The following is a 22,801-nucleotide window of genomic DNA, read 5'->3' on the forward strand; positions in this document are numbered from 1 at the left end:
GGAGAGTCAAACACTAGTCCTTAGGCTTTTCATGCAAACGCCTTAATTTCCAAGCCATCTCTCCAGCCCACAAAGTTTTGATTTTAACTTGAGAGTATAGAGGCATTACTCATCTTCCTATCTGGAAGGCTTGAATTTGAACTTGTCTTGGACCATATGTGGATGGACCATGGGGAGATTGCTAAGGTTGAAAAGAGGAGCTTGAAAGGAAAGAATAACATTAAGATCCAAGATGAGAAGATGGTGTAAAGACATACTGAGCAGGCAGAAGTAATGCTCACATATTAAGTGACAACAAAGGAAAGCAAAGATTCCAGAGAGACCTGAAATCCATGGCTTGTTTCTGAGATAGTACAGGCAGGAAATGTACTGGGCAAAAACGATGAGCTCAGCTTGGCAATACTGAGAACAATAGACATCCACGCCTTTGTGGGCAGCTCAATATACAGCACTGAAGTTAAGGAGAGGAAAACAGAGAGATGGAGCTACAGTCCTACAATTCACCAGTATTTAGGAGGTCAGTGAAGATCTACAAATGACCTTTGATTATCTTGATGGTTGTGAAGGTTGAGTGTTCCAACTGTGAAGAAAAAGCAGAAGAACAAGACAACCATTGAAGATGATCCTCTGGAGAATTTGAAGGAAAGCGAAGATTGTTCTAGAATCCACTAAGGAGCAAATGTCTATAGTCACCCCATAGAAAGAGTGAATTCAGTAATTTAGAGAGTCCAAATGCTAGAGAATACATTGGAGTTTCATACTTTGATATAGATTGGTTGTTGTTAGTGGCGGGGTAAAGCTTGCTTTTAGAGGTGGTTTTCTTGGACATCCTGTCCCATGTCACATATTGGGCACTCCCCTTAGCACTGTATCTGGGAAATATGTGTTGGGACTGCCTTTGACATGGAGGTATCAAGACAGATAAAAATTGACATTGTGCCCAAGGATCTCACACCCTAACAGGGTAGAAGGATGGAGAAATGTAGACAGTTAAATATGTGTGATAGGGGTGAATGAGGTGGGGTTCTGGCTTCCATATATGCCTTGGCTCATTAAAGCAAAAATCAAAATCTTCACCAAGAGCCAAATATGGCATTCCAGATGTCAGAGAACTAACTGATTACCTGTCTTCATTCTCTGTTCAGCCATAAAATCTGAAACTATTGTTCTCTGAAAGGTTGACTTATTTTAATTAAGAGGCCACATACACCAGTACTTAAAGATCTGAGTTCCAGATCCTATTCTCCATGTGTCCTTAGTAAGGTGCTGTTTGTTCTCCCCTCTAAGAAATCTGTAGGGTAGGGAGAATTGACTTGATACAGACATGGCTTCACTGATCATTCAACCTTGAAAAGCATTTCATCTATGGTCTCCTTTAACATAACTTTCACTTTTTGCCCTGTAGGAAAATGAAGGGCATGAGGTTTACAATGAAGTTTGAAAGTTCTGCTCTCTGCAAATTTGGGTTGAGGTTGAAATACCAGCACCAAAATGGCTGTCCAAGCCCAACAAGGAATAGGAGAAAGTAGAGCCAGGGACAACCCTCGCTCACATAGGGCCAGTAGAGTGCATGAGTGGGACAAGAACATAGCAAGGCCTCTAGCAAAGGCCTTCTGCTTCCCAACAACTTTAGCTGCCAAAACACAGAAGGCTCACTACAGTTAGAGTCTAACTCTTTACCTAATACATTTCTCTTCCAAACTTTACCTGCCTGTGCTCAGCTCCCAGGGCTCCACAATTTCCATTACAAATGTGTCTGAACTCAAATAACCCTGACTTGTTTCCAAGAAGCCTCTCAGAAGCTACCCAGCTCTGCTGTAGCCAGAGTCATTATTTCATTAGGTGATCACGGGTAGTAGCCTCTGCTTAAGTGTGCAAGGCAGATATTTCAGACCCCATCTACCTGCCGGCACTAGTCACATTGGTTGCAAACGTGCAGAGCAAGGTAATAGAATGTGATGGGAAGAACATTTACCAGCCACCCTCCAAGTTCTGTTCTACCTGATTCAGCCTTTGTGCCTTTTCACTCACTAGGCATCATGTCATGGAAATGATACTATAGAAATTGAGAAGGAAAAGAGCTTTCTGATAATTCCAGTTTTCCACCCCTGGGAAGGCAGTTAGAAGCAATACCAAGTTCAAGTGCACAAGAACCTTTCAAGCCCATCAGCTCAATTTAATACATTCTTTTCTCCAGCAAGGATAAAATAAGTTTTTCTGAGGTGACATGTCCCTAGCTCAGTGTTCACTTCAGCTGTGGAGATAACATACAGAGAATAAACCGCCTTCCAGACTTGAAGTACATTTTGCAAATTTCCAAAGACTTTATCTTCTGTATTTCCAAACTAAGTAAATTCACTTTATTAGCCAGATTTATAAATGAGTATCGAATCTCTCTCATTTCTCTCTGTTGACTTAGAATTAGCATGGGATTAAATGTCAAAAGCCAAGGAGATTTACAATTTGCTAAATTGGCTAACAACTCATTTAAGCTGTGTTCATTCCGCAAAAGGGAGAGAATCATCTCAGCTATCCCTGGGGATTAGACTGCTTTTATTAATTAATTAAATTATTTATTTAGTCATTTATTTTTACTTGCAAGCAGAGAGAGAGAGAAATAAACAATGGGCTTGCCAGGGCCTGTTGCTACTGCAAATGAACTTGAGACACATGAGCTACTTTGTGCTTATGGCTTTCCATGGGTATTGGGGAATTGAACCTGGGATGGCAGGCTTTTCAAGCAAATACCTTAAACTGCTATACCATCTCTTCAGTCCATGTACTGCGTTTAAAAAACAACCAGGGCCAGAGAGACAGCTCAGCTGGTAAAGGGCTTGCTTGCAAGCATTAGGACCAGAGTCCAATCTCCAGTGCCCACATTAAAAATACATATTCATGTTCATATACATATAATATATGGACTTGCATTAAAAAGAGAAGAATGCAAAACAACTGAAAGGCTTGGTGTTGGGGCTGTAAGTGTTGCTCAGTGGTAGAGCACAGCTTAGCCAGTGTGAAGACCTTGGGTTCATTCCTCAGCCCCCTCCTCTCCAAACACCTTTCAAAGTTGAAACCTGTATAGTAGGACCAGTGTGTCCTTTGTCTCTGTTAAAAAGCACAGGGTAGTTCAATATCAAACACTTCATTCAGTTCAGCCTTTCTTATCTCAGGATTCACTGTGATGCTTCTGGCCTTTAGATCACTAGGATTATCAGGTAGTCATTCCTGGTAATAGGATTTAACAATTCAAGACAATATGGACTACATCTTGTATAACTCAAGTTTCTAACACCACAGGGACAGGACAGAAGAGAGTAAACTTGTAAAACGTATAAACAAACAGTAGAGAGCTATAAGATACAGACCATCTTACAATAAGATTGGCCTGATCAATAGGATAGTGATTGTACAAATACAAGCTAGAGGCTAGACTTCACTACCAGCAAGGTAAATCAACAGAAGGGTGCACACAATGGCTTTAAGTACAAACGTTGCTTCATGAGTAGCTGTCTAGATTTGAAAGGAAATACGTATTTCCTAAATCACAGGTCCAAAATTTTAAAGCTTGCTAGAGATGTGGAGATGGAGATTTGGTGAAACAATGTTGTCATAACTCATGAAAGTAAGAAGTTATTGTCAATGTATTTGTTCTACAGTAGAGACATTTCCATAGGAGCAATATGGAAGGTGACTGACACACTCCCCTGTGTTTTCTCTAGGCTGTACAAGCTATGTGAGCCACCTCCTCCAGCTGGTGAGGAATGAAGAGGATTCCCAAGGAGCAAGGCTGGCAGGGGCGTTCAGACACTGTCCAAAACAAAGTAGCTACAGGTTCAACACTCTCCACTGAAGTTAAAGACAAGCAATTTTAGAATTTAAACCATTCACCACCACATAAATAACTAATATTCAATGTGTACTTGGATATTTATATGGAAATAGTTCATTTTTTTCAGACAATTCAGCCTCACAAACTGATTTCTCTACATATTGATACCGAGTATTCATTTTAGGGCTAAATTCAACTCTGGGATGTATAGGAAAATGTCAGAGATAAAACATTAACTATTGGGACCTCTTTCTCGTTCATTAATTGTACTGTGTTTGTTTTCAAGTTCCCCAAATGGACACTTGTTTTAATGGCTAGTTTTGTTTAAAGCAGTCTATCAGTCAATAAAGATGAGCACACTCTGTAGCCACCATGTAGAAATGTTTAGGACAGTACAGAATAGATTGGGTGTCATAGGCATTCCATTCTCCACCTGCAAAAGAGAGTGATGTATATGTGGAGGAGGTCCCCAGCAGGAATTTCTTCACTGCTTTCAGGAACACTTCCCCCTATGGACAGTTCTGACAAACAGGTGCTCTCCTTGGCCTCTGCATTGGGCCATGCCATCCCGCTGGGTGCTGTACCATTGGTGGTCATGGGTAGGGAGTGTCCAGAACTGGGAAAGTGGTAGGAAGGGGTGTAAGTGAAGAGAAGGATTCAACCTTTAACCTAGGAATATAGATAAACTCTTAATTTTATGGCGTCTTATAAAAGTGCAGACCTTAAAAGAATGCTATATGAGTATTTTTCTATCAAGATATATGTATACGATGTGAAAATAAAGCTTTATTTGTTGTATTTTAAAGGACCATTAGGAACTTTGATAATTTATGGACACAAGGTAAAAGCTGTCTTCATTCTAAAGCTTATCATTTCTGTGTTGATATAATAACATTGTTTTTAGCACCATGAATGCATTAATGTTGGTTTGTAATACATACTTTTTAAAATAATTAAAATACTATTACTGTGGTTGTAATGATTAGAGTCATTCATTGCTTAATAACAGGGATCCATTCTGCCATTAGACAATGTCATTGTGCAAGCATCACAGTGTGTATTTACACAAGCTAAGATGGCACTGATCTCATCAGACAAATACGATCTTACATAAATACCCTCGCATATGCTGTTGCCCATCACTTACCAGAATTTTTACTGCATAGCACATGGCTGCGTATGAAGAGAAGCTAAGTGCGTGTAACCCGTTCTGTGACTACAGTTTAGGTAAACCATTATTAAATTTTACTTCACAGATCCAATAGTGGCTTTCAGACTCTCATTGGGAGACTTCTTCACTAGTGCTTGTGTAGTGAATAGCAACGATACTGCGATCCATTTGTGTGCGATGCCTATAGACTACTAGTGAAGCTCATCATAATTGTCATGTGGCACAGAGCACCTGAGACTTGCAGTCAATCACATGTAGAGTCTATGTCTGTTTCCCAAGAAAAGACTGGAGAGCTTGAGTAGGCAGTGTTCTTCATGTTGCCATCCCTGTTTCTAGTTGCCAACATAGCAGTTATTCTCCTTAGAGGTAGGGAAGGGCCAACACTTAACTTGTCACATCACGGAGCATAGTACTTGTCATTGTAATGTTTATAAATTAATGTATTTTAAGGAGATACTCTCTATATAGCTAAGTGTGCTCTGTATTATTGGTAGTGTTAAACATAAGCCTGCTATGCATGTGCATGGTGCTGACTAATGTTGAACAGGTTTACATTTCCATCAGCTGCTGTACCTTTTAATCACCATAACTTCAGAACTAGTGAGCTTTACTATATGCCAAGTAAAACCTCTGATTGCTTAGCTGGTATTTTGTTGTTCCTGCATGACATAAGCTTTGCAACAGCAACAAGAGATGGCATTATTATTATTTTTTTTATTTTTATTACACCCACTTCACAATTAAGCTGAAGCAAAGAATAGCCCTACTCAAGTTCATGTGACTAAGGGCAGAACCAAAATTGGAACCTGAGAAGTCCATCTTTTATAGGAACTATCATAATGTTACCAGTTACCTTTTACTAAAGTTGGAGTTATAGGACATGTGTTGCCATTTAATTACACAAATTATGTTGGAAAAGGTGAATGGGACTATGTCATATGCCTATAGTGTATGAAAGTTGTAGGATTTCCTGGACATTTTGACCTACTCTTCACTATAGTTGAATAGGATTAGATATACATGTGTATTCCAAGTCACTTCACTATAATTCCAAATCAATTGTCCATTAATGATAGTTTTCAATACCATAATCTACTTCCTAATGACAGTGAACTTTAAAAACATATTGTATTTCTTTGTTTATTTGAGAAAGAGAGAGAGAGGGGGGAAGATGCAGAGAGAATGAGCGCACCAGGGCCTCCAGCCACTGCAAACAAACTTGTGTCCCTTGTGCATCTGATTCACATGGGTCCTGGGGAATCGAACCAGGCTCCTTAGGCTTCGCAGGCAAATGCCTAAACCACTAAGCAATTTCCCCAGCCTGACAGTGAACTTTTAACTGGCCTTTGAATTTTCAAATGTACTTGTGTGCTTCTCTATAACCAGCAGGCCTTCAAATGCTGTGGACTAAAGCCTGCTAAGCTCCTCAGTGTGGATCCCTGCCCCTCCATCTGCAAGTAGCGGTGGTGTTCAGTTTACAATGAAGATGGGGCTGGGGATGTGGCCTGGAAGTAGAACACTTGCTTAACATATGTAAAGCCCCACATTCAGCCCCTAGTACTGAGAAAGGGGAGAAAGGTAACATTAAGCCCAGCATTGCAGCTCACTCATACCTATAATCCCAGAACTTGGAAAGAGGATGAGGCAGTAGGATTGCACAAGTTGGAGGCCAATAGCGAGTTTTATTTAGTTCATTCTCAGCTGCAATGTGAGACCTTGTCTCAAAAAGCCCCAAAATGAAGTTAATTTCTTAGGATATGACAATGCATGTGACATTGAAATGGCCTTGTTCTGGCTTTATTAATTTCAACTTTGTAAACATTAAATTCAGAATGAAATGAAGTTGACTTTGATACTAATTGTAATAGGCAAAACAATTAATGCAGAAAATAAACTGCAAGATAAATATTAACTAATTGAAGCAAACCAAAAGTTTCCAGTCCTGTGGATATGTATATGTGATAGGCAAGATTAGTATTTATTGATTTGGAAGCATTGAGTTGAGAGTAAATCACTCTGTGTATCTAAAACAAAGCATTTCTATTTAAAATACTAAAAAATTCTTGGAATATTTTAATTAGCTCTGTTCCTATATGGCAAAATTTAATACAGCTTAGTGGGCGTATTTTAATTTGCTTGTATTTTTATAAAATCATATTAAATTTTAAAATAAATAGTATTCTTTAAGTAATTCATATGTTTTATTTTACTTTAAATGTCATTTCTGCACTTTCTACATGAGTGATTTTAAAACTAACCTTTAGTATTTGACTTGAATCTGACTTTTGGGAAGCCATGTTTAATTTTAAAGACTTATTATGTGAATGATCTTGCTAAGCTTAGCTTAATAATTCCTCCATAGTAGTAATAAGTTCATAAACATGTGTATATATATAAAAATACATATATATGTACACATATACTATGTATTAACCAATTTTCTAAACTAAATTTTGGTTTTCTTAAATAAGTTTAGGACAAAGATTCTGAAATGGTTGAGGATGACCCAAATTTCAATTAAGATAAATATCCTCTGCACTTTTGATTAATTGGAAGTTTACTCATCAACCTTAGAAAATCTTTATCACTAAATAACAAGTGGGGGGAACAGCAAAGACATTTGTGCCAAGAATGGCCCCGTATATTCATTTTATAAATATGGCCACCATCATCGTAGATGGTGCATTTCCACACAAGTCATAGTGATAAGCTCTGGATTCAGAAAATTGTACTACTTTACTAATTTCCATTAACAGTGATGTCACTATTCATGTTCTAAAGCATCAACTCACATGTGTGAAAGACTCTTCAGGTTTGACATGTACATCTCAGCAATCCTTGCCTAGGCAGTAAGGCAACTTCACTTGGGGCAGCTTTCTTCTCTTACTGGGATAGATTCTTGCAGGAACTGTGTCTACTAAATGAGTACTAAGTCTACTAAATCAATATATATGTGTGTATGCATATGTCCTCATGTATTCTATATTTGCTTCTTTATATGACAAGACATTATAAGAAATAGATTCTGATGTTTTTTGTGAACTTAGGAATACTGGAGGTGATCAGTGTCTTGACTGTTTGTACTGAGGACATCAGAGCTATGTATGTAGTGTAGGTGTACATGTTTGTTTTTTTAAATCATTGTTAGTTTGCCATTTGTGTGAGGAACCTTTCTATCACTATAATAAAATATATGAGATAATCCATTTATAAACAAAACAGGTTTAGGCCAGGCCAGTGTGGTGGTGCATGTCTTTAATCCCAGGACTAGGGAAGCTGAGGTAGGAGGATGTTCAAGGACAGCCTGCAGAGTAAGTTAGGTATAAGCCCTGGCTAAAGTAAAACTGCCACAAAAATAAGTAAATAAATAAGTTGGGTTTATTTTGGCTCATGGTCTTACAGGTTCAAGTCCATGATCTACTGGGCCTGTGTTGAGGCAGCACAGTATGATGGCAAGAGAGTGTGATTGAACAAAGTTGGTGAGCTCATCAGATAGAAAACAAAGGAGAGGAAGAAACCTGGGCCTCACAATCTAAAGCCATAAGGACCTCCCATTGACTCTCACTTCCAAATTGTTTTGCCACTTCACAGTAGCACGGTCTTGGGGATCAAACCTTTAATCCATGGGCCTTTGGGGGACATTTAAGACCCAAACTGTAATGCTCTTCTGTTCAACCTGAAGTCAGTTGACCTGACTTTGCCGTTGAGACATAACTGATTAAGAATAAAACTATTCGATTTTAAGTGATATTTTGCTAGCAATAACAGGCTTTGGTTGGCTAGTTTTAATTGCAAGTAATAATCAACGCCATCCTCTCGTGTATTCACTCAACAAAGGACCGTAAGAATTCATGTCACGTAAAATTAGACACACCCAGTGATTCTGCTGTGTTTGATGTGTTCAATTCCAAATGCTTCCGTGTCTCCTTGTTTGTCCCAAGTGTCTCATACTTCCAATGACATTATTCCTAACACAAGTCTACTCTAATACTATGTGCATATTATACATTTTAGACCCTGTAGCCAAGAATATGAAGCTGGTGAATGCTTTAGAAAACATACATTTGAATTTGAATGCTTAATGCCTCAAGCAAATTCGTGTAGTTTTAGATTAATATATATTTTTGTAACTGCCAAGTAAATGAGTAGATCATAGCTTTTGCTTAAAAATATTTTTATAAGTGCTCATTTACACAGTTCTCATTTTAAATATCAAAATATCAGATTGATTCTCTAAATAGTAATTATTTTGGATCTGCCTCTTTCTAACATTATATAATATCCAAAATGTAATGATAAATTTTGTCTGAATGTCTTTGTCTCTTTGTAAAATATTTATGTGACATAGTTTCAATCACTCCATGTTTTATATGCAGTTAAAATTATCAAGGTACATTATGTATTTTATATCATTTATTTTTGCCCACATAAAAGATTTAAATAGTAATTTTGTATGATAAATGTCAATATTAATAAAGTTAAATATATAGTATGGCCAGCTTTCTTCTACTCATATTTAGCTAATTCATATTAGTGTTACGTTCTTGGAAGACAAAAACTCTGAAACAGAAATTTATGTTCTTCAGAAGTTTACTGGTGCAAGAGAACAAACTTAATACATGCATGAAACAGATGCTTGTAGAGCTAGAAAGGTGGTAACTGGTAGGAAGGAGTCAGAAACAGAAGTTGAATATGGGCCACAATGTAGTGACGCTCTCTGGGAAATAAGAAACTCCATTCTTTGTATTAACCATCCAGTCTCAATCATATGTGTCATAATATGTGTGAGCCCAAGTTTCCTTAGTTCCTAAAGGGCTTTAAAACATACATGATTCCCAAATGTGAGGTGAGGAAACTTAGTACATGTAAGGTAATTAATAAAGTACACAGGCTAAAAAATGGTAATTACCAACAAAAGAAGATGCACAATAATACAAAATGAATGCTGAAGCAATGAGAAGCATAGAATTCATAGAATTTAGATTCATTAATATCCATTTATTGGATATATAAACAAAGGTGGGTATTTAGTAACTAGGAACATAAATGACTATTGACCTTACAAAGTTTTCAGTCTAGTGGAGGAGAAAGTTGAAGTTAAACAAAGCAAACTATAATGAGACAAGGCAAGGTAAAGAAAGGGGAACCCTGAGCAGCAGGAAAGGCAGTAGCAGACCACTGTGACAGATGTGACCAGATGCCCTGGATCAGGAGGTGAGGAAAGGGCCAGTGAGTGGCTAGACTGGATGGAGCATAAAGTGTTTGTGGATGTGGTCAGAAAGAGGTGTAGACGGAAAGGAAGGCTGAGTCTGGGTATGAGTGCCATGCTGCAAGTCCTGGGCAGTCAGGAAACCAAGAGAAGTAGTTGGTGACAGTGATAACAAATTAAGAATTCTAAGTGGCAAGCGTGAAGAATGAGTGTGCTGTTGATTGTGTCAGCTAGCTCAGAAACATCAAAGCCAAAATAATTGGAGGAAACGAGCCAATAGCTGATTTTACTGTTTAGAGATTGCAGGTATTCCCTGAGGTGGCAAATTTAATACAGCTTCAGGAGTGAGAAAATAGAAACAGAAAGCAGAGGCTGCTTGTCTTGAAACCCAGCTCCAGAAGTGCTATTAGCAAACTTGCCTCTTGACTCCTTGCCCTTCTCCCTTCTTCCCTTGTGTGGCCCCTCATTCTTCCATTCTTCTCCCTCTCCCTCTCCCTCTCCCTCTCCCTCTCCCTCTCCGTCTCCCTCTCCCTCTCCGTCTCCCTCTCCCTCTCCCTCTCCCTCTCCCTCTCCCTCTCCCTCTCCCTCTCCCTCTCCGTCTCCCTCGCCCTCTCCCTCTCCCTCTCCCTCTCCCTCTCCCTCTCCCTCTCCCTCTCCCTCTCCCTCTCCCTCTCCCTCTCCCTCTCCCTCTCTCTCTCTCTCTCTCTCTCTCTCTCTCTCTCTCTCTCTCTCTCTCAGGCATATATACACACATTGTCAGATTTTGTAGAATAATAAGTTTAAGGAACACTAAATTTCTCAGTATGGTGGTGCATAGGGTGTAACCCTAGCGCTTGGTAGGATGAGACAGGAAGAGAACATGTCTGAGGCCAACTTGGGCTCTGTATTGTGACACTGGCTCAAAACCACAAAAAGCAAAAGAAAATGAATGTCAAACAGATTCCCTTGACAAAGGGGAAAGGAAAGTCAATAAAAAAGAAAAGAAACACAATGTAAAGTTTGTGTTCTTATAGAATTTTCTCAAGGTTTCTAATTTGCTAACAGCAACTGTGACTTTGGAAAGAGAAAGGTGTTCTCAAAACTCAATAGCACATAGGGTATGTTCCATGGAAGGTCTGTCAATATCTCCATGGAATACAATAGTTATTGAAGCATAGCACGTTACAAAATGTTCTGGAAACTTCATAAAATGAAAGAGAAAATAATACATTAGCAGGAAATGGCAGCTTCGGCACCTGATTGGGACGTCATTCAGGCTCTAAGAAAGAAATGACACATATTTGCAGAAGTGATCAGTAACATTGCATTAAGATGGAAAGCAGATTGTGATCTTCTCATTGTCTCACCCTCCATCTTTGTGCAGGGCATGATGTCAGGAAGAGCATAGCATATTCCAGGAGAAATGCAAAAATCTCTCCTCTCATCACTCCACTTTGTGTTAGTAGAGGACACTTCTGTGTATAAAAATGTAGCTCATTTTTGCCATGATCTCTGGACCAAGCATAAAATGTTTGGGGCCCATGACCAGAGTGCTATGAGTTAGACTACTTGAAGATAGAAGATGAGTTTTCCCTTTTCATATGCATTAGAAAGACATACACAAAGTGTGAGGTTCTCTAACCTGACATCAGTTGTCATTTGAAGATCAGCAATGACACTAACATCTCACAGATTTCTTGAAGACATGTCCTGCTAAGACAATATTAACCTCAGGCCTGGAAAGGTGGTTATTGGTCTCACCTGCATGCCTCAAGATTTCTTAGCAACAAGAACTTACCAAAAGATCTAAATGTGAACCCTTTCACTGTTAATAAAAGCAGCTACATGGGAGGAAGTGTCTGGACCAGACCTTCTGGAATGCCAGCAAGTCAGGACTCCCTCACACTCTTCATCCTTGACTCGGTGTTGCTGTTATTTAGAAGAAAGCTGTGAACTCCTTGCCAGAAAAGTGATAAAATATGTGGTTCTGGAGCTGTGTGTTCCCAGAAAAGGCAGTGATCACCTCATGATATAATGGAGTGTTCTGTTGTGGACACTTTAATCCTGAGGGATGAAGACAGGGCAGAGATAAGTAACGGGCACAGAATGACTAAGGGCTGTGGGGGTTGATGGCCAGGAAATATTATGTCTGTTATGAACAGCTGCCTCTATCACTGCCCACATATTGCTTCGCCGTTGAAAATGTTTACCCAGAGGTTAGATATGATAACATTACCATTACCTGACTTTAGCAACAAAGATCTGGAAGCTGGAGGCAAATAACTTTGAAAAGAATATCTTGGGAGATGAAGAGAGGGTTTTTATATAATCCTTGCAAATCTTAACTAAATTATATGAAACAGTAATTGGAAGCTTAGCTAGGATAAACTTTTCGTGGTGCTTTTATTAAGATGAAACAACATAAAACCAACCATTTTATAACATGCCCATCAATATACACAGCATTGTGCCACAATTACCTTTTTATAACAAGCCATCATGCTAAACAATTTTTAATATATTTTACAATATTTTATTTATTTACTTGAGAGAGAGAGAATGGGCACACCAAGACCTCTAGCCACTTCAAACTAACTCCAGACGCATGTGCCATCTTGTGCACCAGGCTTACATGGGTACTTGGGAATCAAACCTGGGTCCTTAGGCTTGCAGACAAGTGCCTTAACCACTAAGCAATCTCTTCAGCTCAATTTTCAATATAAGTTTATTTTCAAGCAATTGTATATTCACACTTTTGGCAATGGTGCAAAAATAATGCAATGGAATAAAACTTGCCTTCCTAGCAAATGGTGATGATGGAATAATTAGCTGTCCACCGACAGAGAAATGATCCAAGATCTAAATATTGCATTGTAAACAACAGAGAACTCAAAGATAATGGTGGAATTAAATTAAAAGCATAGCATAAAACTTTCAGAAAAAATAGCAAATAAACTCTTCAATATCTTTGGGCAGAGATTTTATACATGACATAAAATCATGGCCCATGAAAGGAAATGTTGATAAATTGGATCTTAGCCAAAGTTGAAAGCTTTGGCGACTAAAGAGATGGCTGAGAAGATAAAAAGCTGGATATGTAAGTGTGAGTACCTAAGTTTGGAACCCAATAACCTATATAAGGCCAGACACAGTATCTTGAGCATCTTTAATCCTTGCACACCTCCCCTAGATGAGAGGTGGAGACATAAGATCCTTGGAAACTCGCATGTCAATATAGTAGTATAAAGAGTTCCAATTCAGGGCATAGTAGCTCCATGACCATCAGCAGTTTAATTCTTAGAATCCATAAGCTACAAAATCCCATTGATACTGTCTCTTATCTCATAGAGCTAAAACATATTGAATGAGATAATAGGGATAAGAATTTAGTACTATCCTGGAAGCTTGTTGTATAATATGATGTTTATTTGGTAATACAATATGATCTGCTATTGCCAAATGGAAAAAAATATTCTCCAGTGGCATTTTCTATGGAGAGATGCCTTATTTGGGGGAACTGAGAGAATAGGAAGTGTTTGTTACAATTTGGGAGCATGCTACATCATAGCAAGTAGCCATAGCATATCTTGGAGGCAGGTATGCAACTTTGGAAATTTTAGGTAGGGGCAGAAACCCAGCAATCAGAACATTTACATCCACAGCAGTGAGTGAGAAGACCACTGCAAGAAACTAAATGGTGTTTCTTAGATGGATTCTCAGATCAAGTCTATTAAAACCCTGTAGAGAATTACCCTTGGGGGTTTCATTTAATAAGTTTCTCAGGTGGTTCTCATCACTTGCTTTAATTTATGCATTGCTTATCTGTAAGGGAAATGTTACAACAATTAATAAAAGGGCATCTCATAAAACATGGATGAGGGGATGTTTTGACAAAGAATTAGAAGATAAATTAACAAGGTCTATCAACCCATAGGGTGCAAAAAGTAAATTATAGGAATGAGGATATTGCCAACATGTTTAGCTTGGATAATTGGTCCCATAAGCTTCTAGCAGATGAGGAAAAAAACAAAACATACCTATTGGTTAATGTGAAGAAAACCAGTAGAAAAACTCACCTTGGTTTTAGGTTAAAATGAGAACATTATACATAACACTGTGTCATGTTAGGACTTTGTACCTTGCACTGTGTCACATCAGCACATTATACATGACACTGCATTACATTAGGACATTGTACATGATACTATGTTGCATGAGGAAATTGTACATGGCACCTTGTTGCATGAGAACTTTGTAGATGGCACTGTGTTACATGAGAATATTGTACAGGACACTATGTCACATGAGGACATGGTACATGGCACTGTGTTGCACTAGAACATTGTACATGGCACCGTGTTACATAAGGACATTGTACATGGCATCGTGTTGCATGAGGACATTGTACATGGCACCGTGTTACATGAGGACATTGTACATGGCATCGTGTTACACTAGAACATTGTACATGACACCGTGTTGCATGAGGACATTGTACATGGCACCGTGTTGCATGAGGACATTGTACATGGCACCGTGTTACATGAGGACATTGTACATGGCACCGTGTTGCATGAGAACTTTGTAGATGGCACTGTGTTACATGAGAATATTGTACAGGACACCATGTCACATGAGGACATTGTACATGGCACCGTGTTACATGAGGATATGGTACATGGCACTGTGTTGCACTAGAACATTGTACATGACACCGTGTTACATGAGGACATTGTACATGGCACTGTGTTACATGAGGACATCGTACATGGCATCGTGTTACACTAGAACATTGTACATGACACCGTGTTGCATGAGGACATTGTACATGGCACCGTGTTGCATGAGGACAATGTACATGACACCGTGTTGCATGGCGACACTGTACATGGCACTGTGTTGCATGAGGACATTGTATGTAGCACTGTTACATAGGACATTTTCCTTCAAGTATGTACTGATCACATTTTGCTGCACACTCTTTATTCTCCCCTTTCTCACCTTCCCTTCTTCAGTAGCTCTCCCTTGTGGTGGTTTGAGTCAGGTGTCTCCCATGAGTTTAGGTGTTATGAATGCTAGGTTCCCAGCTGATAGGGATTTGGGAATTAATGCCTCCTGTATTGTTGGCTGGCTTATGGGTGTTATAGCCAGCGTCCCCTTACCAGTGTTTGGCACACTCTCCTGTTGGTATTGTCCACCTTATATTGGCTAGGGGTGATGTCCACCCTCTGCTCATGCCATCGTTTTCCCCTGCCATCCTGGAGCTTCCCCTGAAGTCTGTAAGCCAAAATAACCTTTTTTTCCCCAAAACTGCTTGCTCTTGGTTGGGTGATTTCTACCAGCAATGTGAACCTGACTGTAACACCCCTATTCCCTTAGACAGCTTTATTTCTACTATCATGATTTGGTGTTATCTATATAAAATCTAAGAATCATAAATGAGAGAATATGTATTTTTTTTCTTTCCAAGACTAGTATAATTCACCTTATATGTTTTCTTCAGCTCTATCTATCTTCTATATATGACAAAACTCCATTCCTCTTTATGGCTAAAATAATCCTTTATGTATATATACCACATTGTCTTTATTCTTCTTTAACTGAACATCTATGGTGGTTGTATACCATATATGCTGTGTATACTGCTGCAATAGATTCTACATGCAAATATCTCTGTGATGTGCTGACGTGATGTGACCCAGTAGGTACAGATGCACCATACACTACATATATTTTAGTTTTTTGAGAACCGTCTTTGCTGATTTCCATAATGGCAAGCCTCATTCACATTCCCACCAGCAATGTGTATGACTTCATTTCTGTCCACATCGTTGCCAGTATGTGTTATGATTTATTATCTTAATGGCATGCATTTTGACTAGAGTGTGATGACATTCAGTGTTTTGATTTGCATTTCTCTGATGGCTAGTAAAGTTGACATTTTTATGTTTATTGGCTATTTCCTCATTTGTTTATTGTTTTTTCTGATTTGTTGTTATTTAGTTTTCTAATGCTTTATATAGTGTGGGGTTAAACTTTGGCATTTTTATAGCTGTAAAGATTTTCTGCAATTCTGTAGGCTGTTTCTTCATTCCGGTGACTATTTATTTCCTTTGCTGTTCAGAAGGTTTTTAATTTCACAAGTTCACATTTGACCATTATTGCCATTATATATTGAGTGACTGGAGTCCTATTCAAAAGTACCTACATATACTTATATCTAAATTATTTTTCCTCTATTATTTTCTGCACTTAAATTAAGGTCGTTGACCCATTTGCAGTTGACAAAAGAGTCAGTGAGTCCTAGGGTGATGGTTCAGTGGATAAGCTATTTTCTTGCAAAGCAGCTGGCCTTCATTCAATTCTCCATTGCCTCTGTACACTGAGATGCTCAAAGTAGCACATGAATCTGGAGTGCATTTCCAGGGGCATTGGGCCCTGGCAATGTCATAAGCTCTATCTGTCTGTTTCACTCTCTTGCAACTAAAAACAGAATCAATAAAACACAGAGTTGGTTATTTGACATGAAGATTGACAAACTCTTAGCCAATATAACTGATGAATTCCTGGATACATGTAACAACAAAATAAAACCAAGATTAGATAAACAACTTAAACAGGTCTATAACAGACAATAACACTGAAGCAATAATAATAATAATAATAATAATAATAATAATAATAATAATGATAATAAAACCCTCTGGGTCCAGATAGATTCCTAGACCTTTAAAGAGGAATTAAAACAGATTCTTCTCAATATTTTCCATCAAGTATAAAAATTAGGAATGCTATCAATAATTTTTATGAAGTCACTATTATCCTGATAACTAAGTCAGCTAAAGACACACAATGAAAGAAAATTATAGACAAATCTCCCTGAATAATATACATGCAAAAATTTCAATGAAATATTTTCAAACTGAATTTATGAACACATAAGAAAGATCATTCTCTAACATGAATTCTGTTTTCATCCCAGAGATTCAGGGATAGTTTGGCATACACAAATCATTAAATTTAATATATCCCATAAAAGGACTCAAGGACATAAGTCACATGATAATCTCAACAGATGCAATAAAAGGACATTTTATTAACATCTGTGAAGAAAATGGGAGTAGAAGGAATATATCTCAACATAATATAGACTATATATGGGCTAAAGATGGCTTAGTGGTAAGGTACTTACTGCAAAGCCAAAGGACCTAGGTTCAGCTCTCCAGGACCCATGTAAGCCAGATTCATGAGGTTGAGCATGCATCTGGAGTTTGTTTGCAGTGGCTAGGATCCCTAGTATACCTGTTCTCTCTCTCTCTAAAAAGAATAATAAATAAAACTAAATTTAAAAAATAAAGACTATATATGACAAACATAGCCAAGAAGTTATTAAATGGGGGGAAAATTCACTAATATCAGAAGCAAGACAAGGGTGTCCATTCTGTCCATCCTTAATCAATATAGTACTTGAAATGTTAGCTTAGAGCAATAAGACAAGAAAATAAAATCAAAAAGGGATAATGAGAAAAGAAAGACGTGCTTATTTGCAGATCATATCAAACATACAAAACTAGTAAATACAAGTAGTAAACATGCTAAGAAAGAATTTAGGGAAACAATGCCATTCACAATTGCCTTTAAAAGTGAACTATTGGTCAAAAAAATGGACCCTTCTATCTGCTGTTTTCAAGAAACCCACCTCACCACTAAAGATGGACACCTCCTCATGGTGAAAGTTTGGAAAATGATATTCTAAGCAAATGGAAATAAAAACCAGGCAGGTGTTGTTATATTAATATCTTATAAAAAAAACTTCAAACCAAAAGTAATGAAAAAGGACAAAGAAGGCCACTTCTTACTCATCAAGGCAATTATCTAACATGAGCACATCACAATACTAAATACATATGCCCCAAACACAGGGGAACGACAGTTTGTAAAACAAAATGTACTTGACAATAAAACAGAAATAAACACAAACACCATCACAGTCAGAGACTTCCATACTCCACTGTCTTCAACAGACAGATCATCCAAGCAGAAAATCAACAGGGAAATAATAGAGCTCAACAACATCATACATCAAATAGACCTAAAGGATATTTATAGAACTTTACACCCCAACTCTACAGAATACATATCCTTCTCAGCAGCCCATGGAACCTTCTCCAAAATTGACCATATATCATGCCATAAAGCATGCATTAATAAAGTAAGGAAAATTGAAGTAAATTCCTGTAATATGTCAGATCACAATGCTTTAAAGTTAGAATTTAACAACAACAACAACAACAAAAAAAAAAAAATCGTCAAAAACGCCACCAACACCTATAGCCTAAACAACACACTTTTAAACAATGAATGGGTCATGGAAGAAATTAAAAAAAAAGAAATTGTAAAATTCCTAGATTTGAATGATAATGACAACACAACCAACCAAAACTTATGGAACTCAATGAAGGTAGTCATAAGGTGAAAATTCATAGCCCTTAATGTCTTCATTAGAAAGACAGAGAGATTAAAAATCAATAAACTAAATGTTTACCTAAAGGTACTGGAAAAACAAGAAGTATCCAACCCAAAGAACTCCAGACAGAAAGAAATAATCAATATTAGAGCAGAAATTAATGAATTGGAAACCAACAAAAAATTTTTTAAAAATCAATGAAATGAAGAGCTGGCTCTTCAATAAATAAATAAATAAACAAGATTGATGAACCCCTGCCCCAAATGATCAAGCACAAGAAAGCGAAGTCTCAAATTAAAAAAAAATTAGAAATGAAAAAGGAGATATCACTATAGACATCAATGACACTGGAACAATCATCAGTGCATACTTCCAAAACCTTTGCTCTACAAATTTAAGTAATCTGGAAGAAATGGATGAATTCCTAGATACATACCACATACCAAAATTAAACTCAAGGCAGATTAATCTCCTAAACAAACTTATGACATCCACAGAAATTAAAAAGGTAATTAAAATCTCCCCAGAAAGAAAAGTCCAGGACTGGGTGGCTTCTCAGTTGAATTCTATCAAACCTTCATAGAAGAACTGAAACCAATTTTTCTCAAACTATTCCACATATGTGGAGAACAGGGAATCCTCCCTGACTCCTTTTATGAAGCTAGAATCATCCTAATATCAAAACCAGAAACAAATGCAACAAGGAAAGAAAAATATAGGCCTATGTACATAATGAACTTAGATGCAAAGATCCTTGCAAACCAAATTCAACAACACATCAAAAGCATTATCCACTTTGATCAAGTAGGCATCATCCCAGGGATGCAGGAATGGTTTAAGATATGGAAATCAGTCAATGTAACACACCACATAAATAAACTGAACCATAAGAACCACATAATCATCTCAACTGATGCAGACAAGGCCTCTGACAAACTATAACACCACTTCATGGCCAAAACACTGGGAAGAATAGGCATGGAGGGTTTATATCTCAACACAGTAAAGGCTATATATAAAGCCCAAATAATTCTTAATGGGGAAAAACTCAAGGAGTTCTCACTGAGATCTGGAACAAGACAGGGGTGCCCATTCTCACCACTGCTCTTCAACATAGTGCTAGAAGTACTAGCCCAAGCAATAAGATAGGAGAAGGAAATAAAAGGAATTCAAATTCGAAAAGAAGAAGTCAAGTTAGCCCTATTTTCAGATGACATGATTGTATATATAAGTGGCCCAAAAGTGTCCATTCCCAAACTTCTAAAGGTGATAGATTCCTTCAGCAAAGTGGCAGAATACAATATCAATGCACAAAAATCAGTAGTTTTTCTATATGCAAACAAGAAATATGCAGAGAAAGAAATTAATGAGACTGTCCCATTTTCAATAACAACAAAAAAATTAAATATCAAGGAATAACAATAAAAAAGGATGTGAAGGAACTAAAAAATGAAAACTTAAAAACACTCAAGAAAGAAATAGAGGAGGACTTGAGAGGATGGAAGAACCTCCCATGTTCCAGGATAGGTAGAAATAATATTGTGAAAATGGCAATTCTACCAGAAGCAATACAGATTTAATGGGATACCAATAAAAATACCAGCATCATTCTTCACTGAGACTGAAAAAATGATCTCAAAATTCATATGAAATGGAAAAAGGCCTCAGATATCCAAACCTATCCTCAGCAAAAGAAACACTTCTGGTGGTATCGCCATAACTGATCTAAAGCTATATTACAAAGCCACATTCACAAAAACAGCATGGTAATGGAATAAAAACAGAAAGTTAAACCAATGGAACAGAACTGAAGACCCAGACTTTAGGCAAGCAACTACAGCTGCTTGATCTTTGACAAAGGTGCCAATAATATAGACTGGAGAAAAGACAGCATCTTCAACAAATGGTGTTGGACAAATTGGATGACCATATGTAGAAAATTCATTTTGCCATACACAAAAATCAAGTCCAAAAGTAAAGACTTCAATATAAGGTCCAAAACACTTCAACTACTGGAATAAAAAAGTAATAAGTATGCTCCACAATATAGGACTGGGAAAAGACTTCCTGAACAAAAGCCCAGTAGCCAAGGAAATTAAACAAGCACTCAACCAGTGGGATCTAATGAAGCTAAAACCTTTTGCAAAGACAAGCATACCATAAGCAAAGTCAATAGATTACCCACTGAATGGGAGAAAATATTTGCCAGCTATAACACTGACAGAAGCCTAGTATCTAGAAACTACAAAGAACTGAAATAAACTGAACCATAAAAAATCAAACAACTCACTCCATAAGTGGGGCAGAGAACTAAACAGGGAGTTCTCAGGGGAAGAATTACAAATGGCTAACACACACTTGAGAAAATGTTCAGCATCCCTAACCATTAAGAAAATGCAACTTAGGGCTGGAGAGATGGCTTAGCAGTTAAGCACTTGCCTGTGAAGCCTAAGGACCCCGGTTTGAGGCTCGGTTCCCCAGGTCCCACGTTAGCCAGATGCACAAGGGGGCGCACGTGTCTGGAGTGCGTTTGCAGTGGCTGGAGGCCCTGGCACGCCCATTCTCTCTCTCTCCCTCTATCTGTCTTTCTCTCTGTGTCTGTCGCTCTCAAATAAATAAATAAAAAATTTTTTAAAATATTAATTTAAATAAAAAAAGAAAATGCAACTTAAAACAACTATGAGATTCCACCTTACCCCAGTAAGGATATAAAACATTAAAAATCAAATGGAAACAAATGTTGGAGAGGCTGTGGAGAAATAGGAGCACTCATTCAGTGTTGGTGGGAATGTAAGCTGGTACAACCACTGTAGATATCAATTTGGAGGCTCCTGAAAAGGACGAATATAAAGTTTCCAGCAGACCCTGTTATTCCCTTACTGGGCATTTACCTGAAAAGCTTTACATCTCAGTTCAGAAATATTTGCTCAATCGTGTTTATAACTGCTCAATTCATAATAGCTAAAAACTGGAATCAACCCAGGTGTCCATCATTGGATGAATGAATAACCAAGATGTGTTATATCTACATGATGGAATTCTACTCAGCAGCATGAAAAGATGACATATTGAAATTTGTAGAAAAATGGTTGAACTTGGAACAAATCATTTTAAGTGAACTCACACAATCACAGAAACACAATTGTTGCATATTCTCACTCATTTGCAGTTCCTACAATGGATCAACCCAAGTTCCTGACATTACTGAATAGCATCTTGAGGCTTGGGCAATAGGGAGGGTAGGGCTGAGAGAAGGGAAGGGGCTGGGGGACACAAGATATTGAACTGGTACCATAGAATCCTTTATCCTGGAAATCAGAATAAAAGCTGGAACCCTCAAGCAAATCTTTGAGGGAGCACCTGAATCAAAGGGACCTGGAGAGAGTGAAATGAAACCTAACCTCAAATGTCTCCTGTTTCTCTTTCTTCTTTGGATTTTTCTTTTCCCTTGGCACTGGCCTGTAATTCCCTGTACCAGTATGTGGTCTACATCCACATTGAGTTGTTGATCTGAGAGACCTACTAGATCTCCCAAAACAAATAAGACAAACTTCTGTCAGAGCATTTGATTACCAACCAGAGGTTAATGGTAAGACCCTACTGCTGAAGATACCAATCACTGTCAGCTTGGACCATGGAGAGACTTGATTGAAATCCAGAGAAGAGCCAGTCCTCAGAAATTCAGCCCATCTAGGGGCCATATGAGCTACCAGGGGAAAGTGGCCAACATCTGTCTGAGCAAATCAGTCTAAGTGACTCAGAAGCAAACAACCTGATGTGATGCTCACACAAGTGCAATAGTGACACACAGCCATGGTGGGTAACCAAGTTCTCTTGGATTGGCTAACAGATCCACTCAGAATCATATCCAGATATTGATTCTGTTGTCCATTGTCAAGCTCCCACTAACCGTATACTATAAAAGTGTCTAAACCCTTATAATTCTCTCTAAATTAATAAGGGTTATCCCATTTAACTGACCCTGACTTCATTCTCCGTTGGAGAATTTGTTTCTCTTTTTCAGATGGTAACTGGACTTCAGGAGATAAATGACCCAGCGCCCTCCACCCTAGCCCCATCTGAAACCACAGAGGAATTGGAGAAATGAGCAAGAATGTTGCTCTCTTAGGTAAACTGATATCAGCA

The 22,801-nt window shown here is 38.0% G+C and overlaps 1 protein-coding gene across 2 annotated transcripts in view; it reads left to right on the forward strand.

The window, feature by feature from the left end:
* Window positions 1-4,750, forward strand: part of Prex2 (phosphatidylinositol-3,4,5-trisphosphate dependent Rac exchange factor 2) — a 318,249-nt gene extending 313,499 nt beyond the window's left edge. For both annotated transcript variants that reach the window (XM_045143485.1, XM_045143486.1), the window contains one exon: window positions 3,720-4,750. In XM_045143485.1, coding sequence (XP_044999420.1) covers window positions 3,720-3,765 — 46 coding nt within the window. In that variant the 3' untranslated portion in view covers window positions 3,766-4,750. The remainder of the gene's footprint in view (window positions 1-3,719) is intronic.
* Window positions 4,751-22,801: the final 18,051 nt, after the last annotated feature.

Source organism: Jaculus jaculus, chromosome 2, assembly GCF_020740685.1.
Source record: "Jaculus jaculus isolate mJacJac1 chromosome 2, mJacJac1.mat.Y.cur, whole genome shotgun sequence".
Taxonomy (NCBI): domain Eukaryota; kingdom Metazoa; phylum Chordata; class Mammalia; order Rodentia; family Dipodidae; genus Jaculus; species Jaculus jaculus.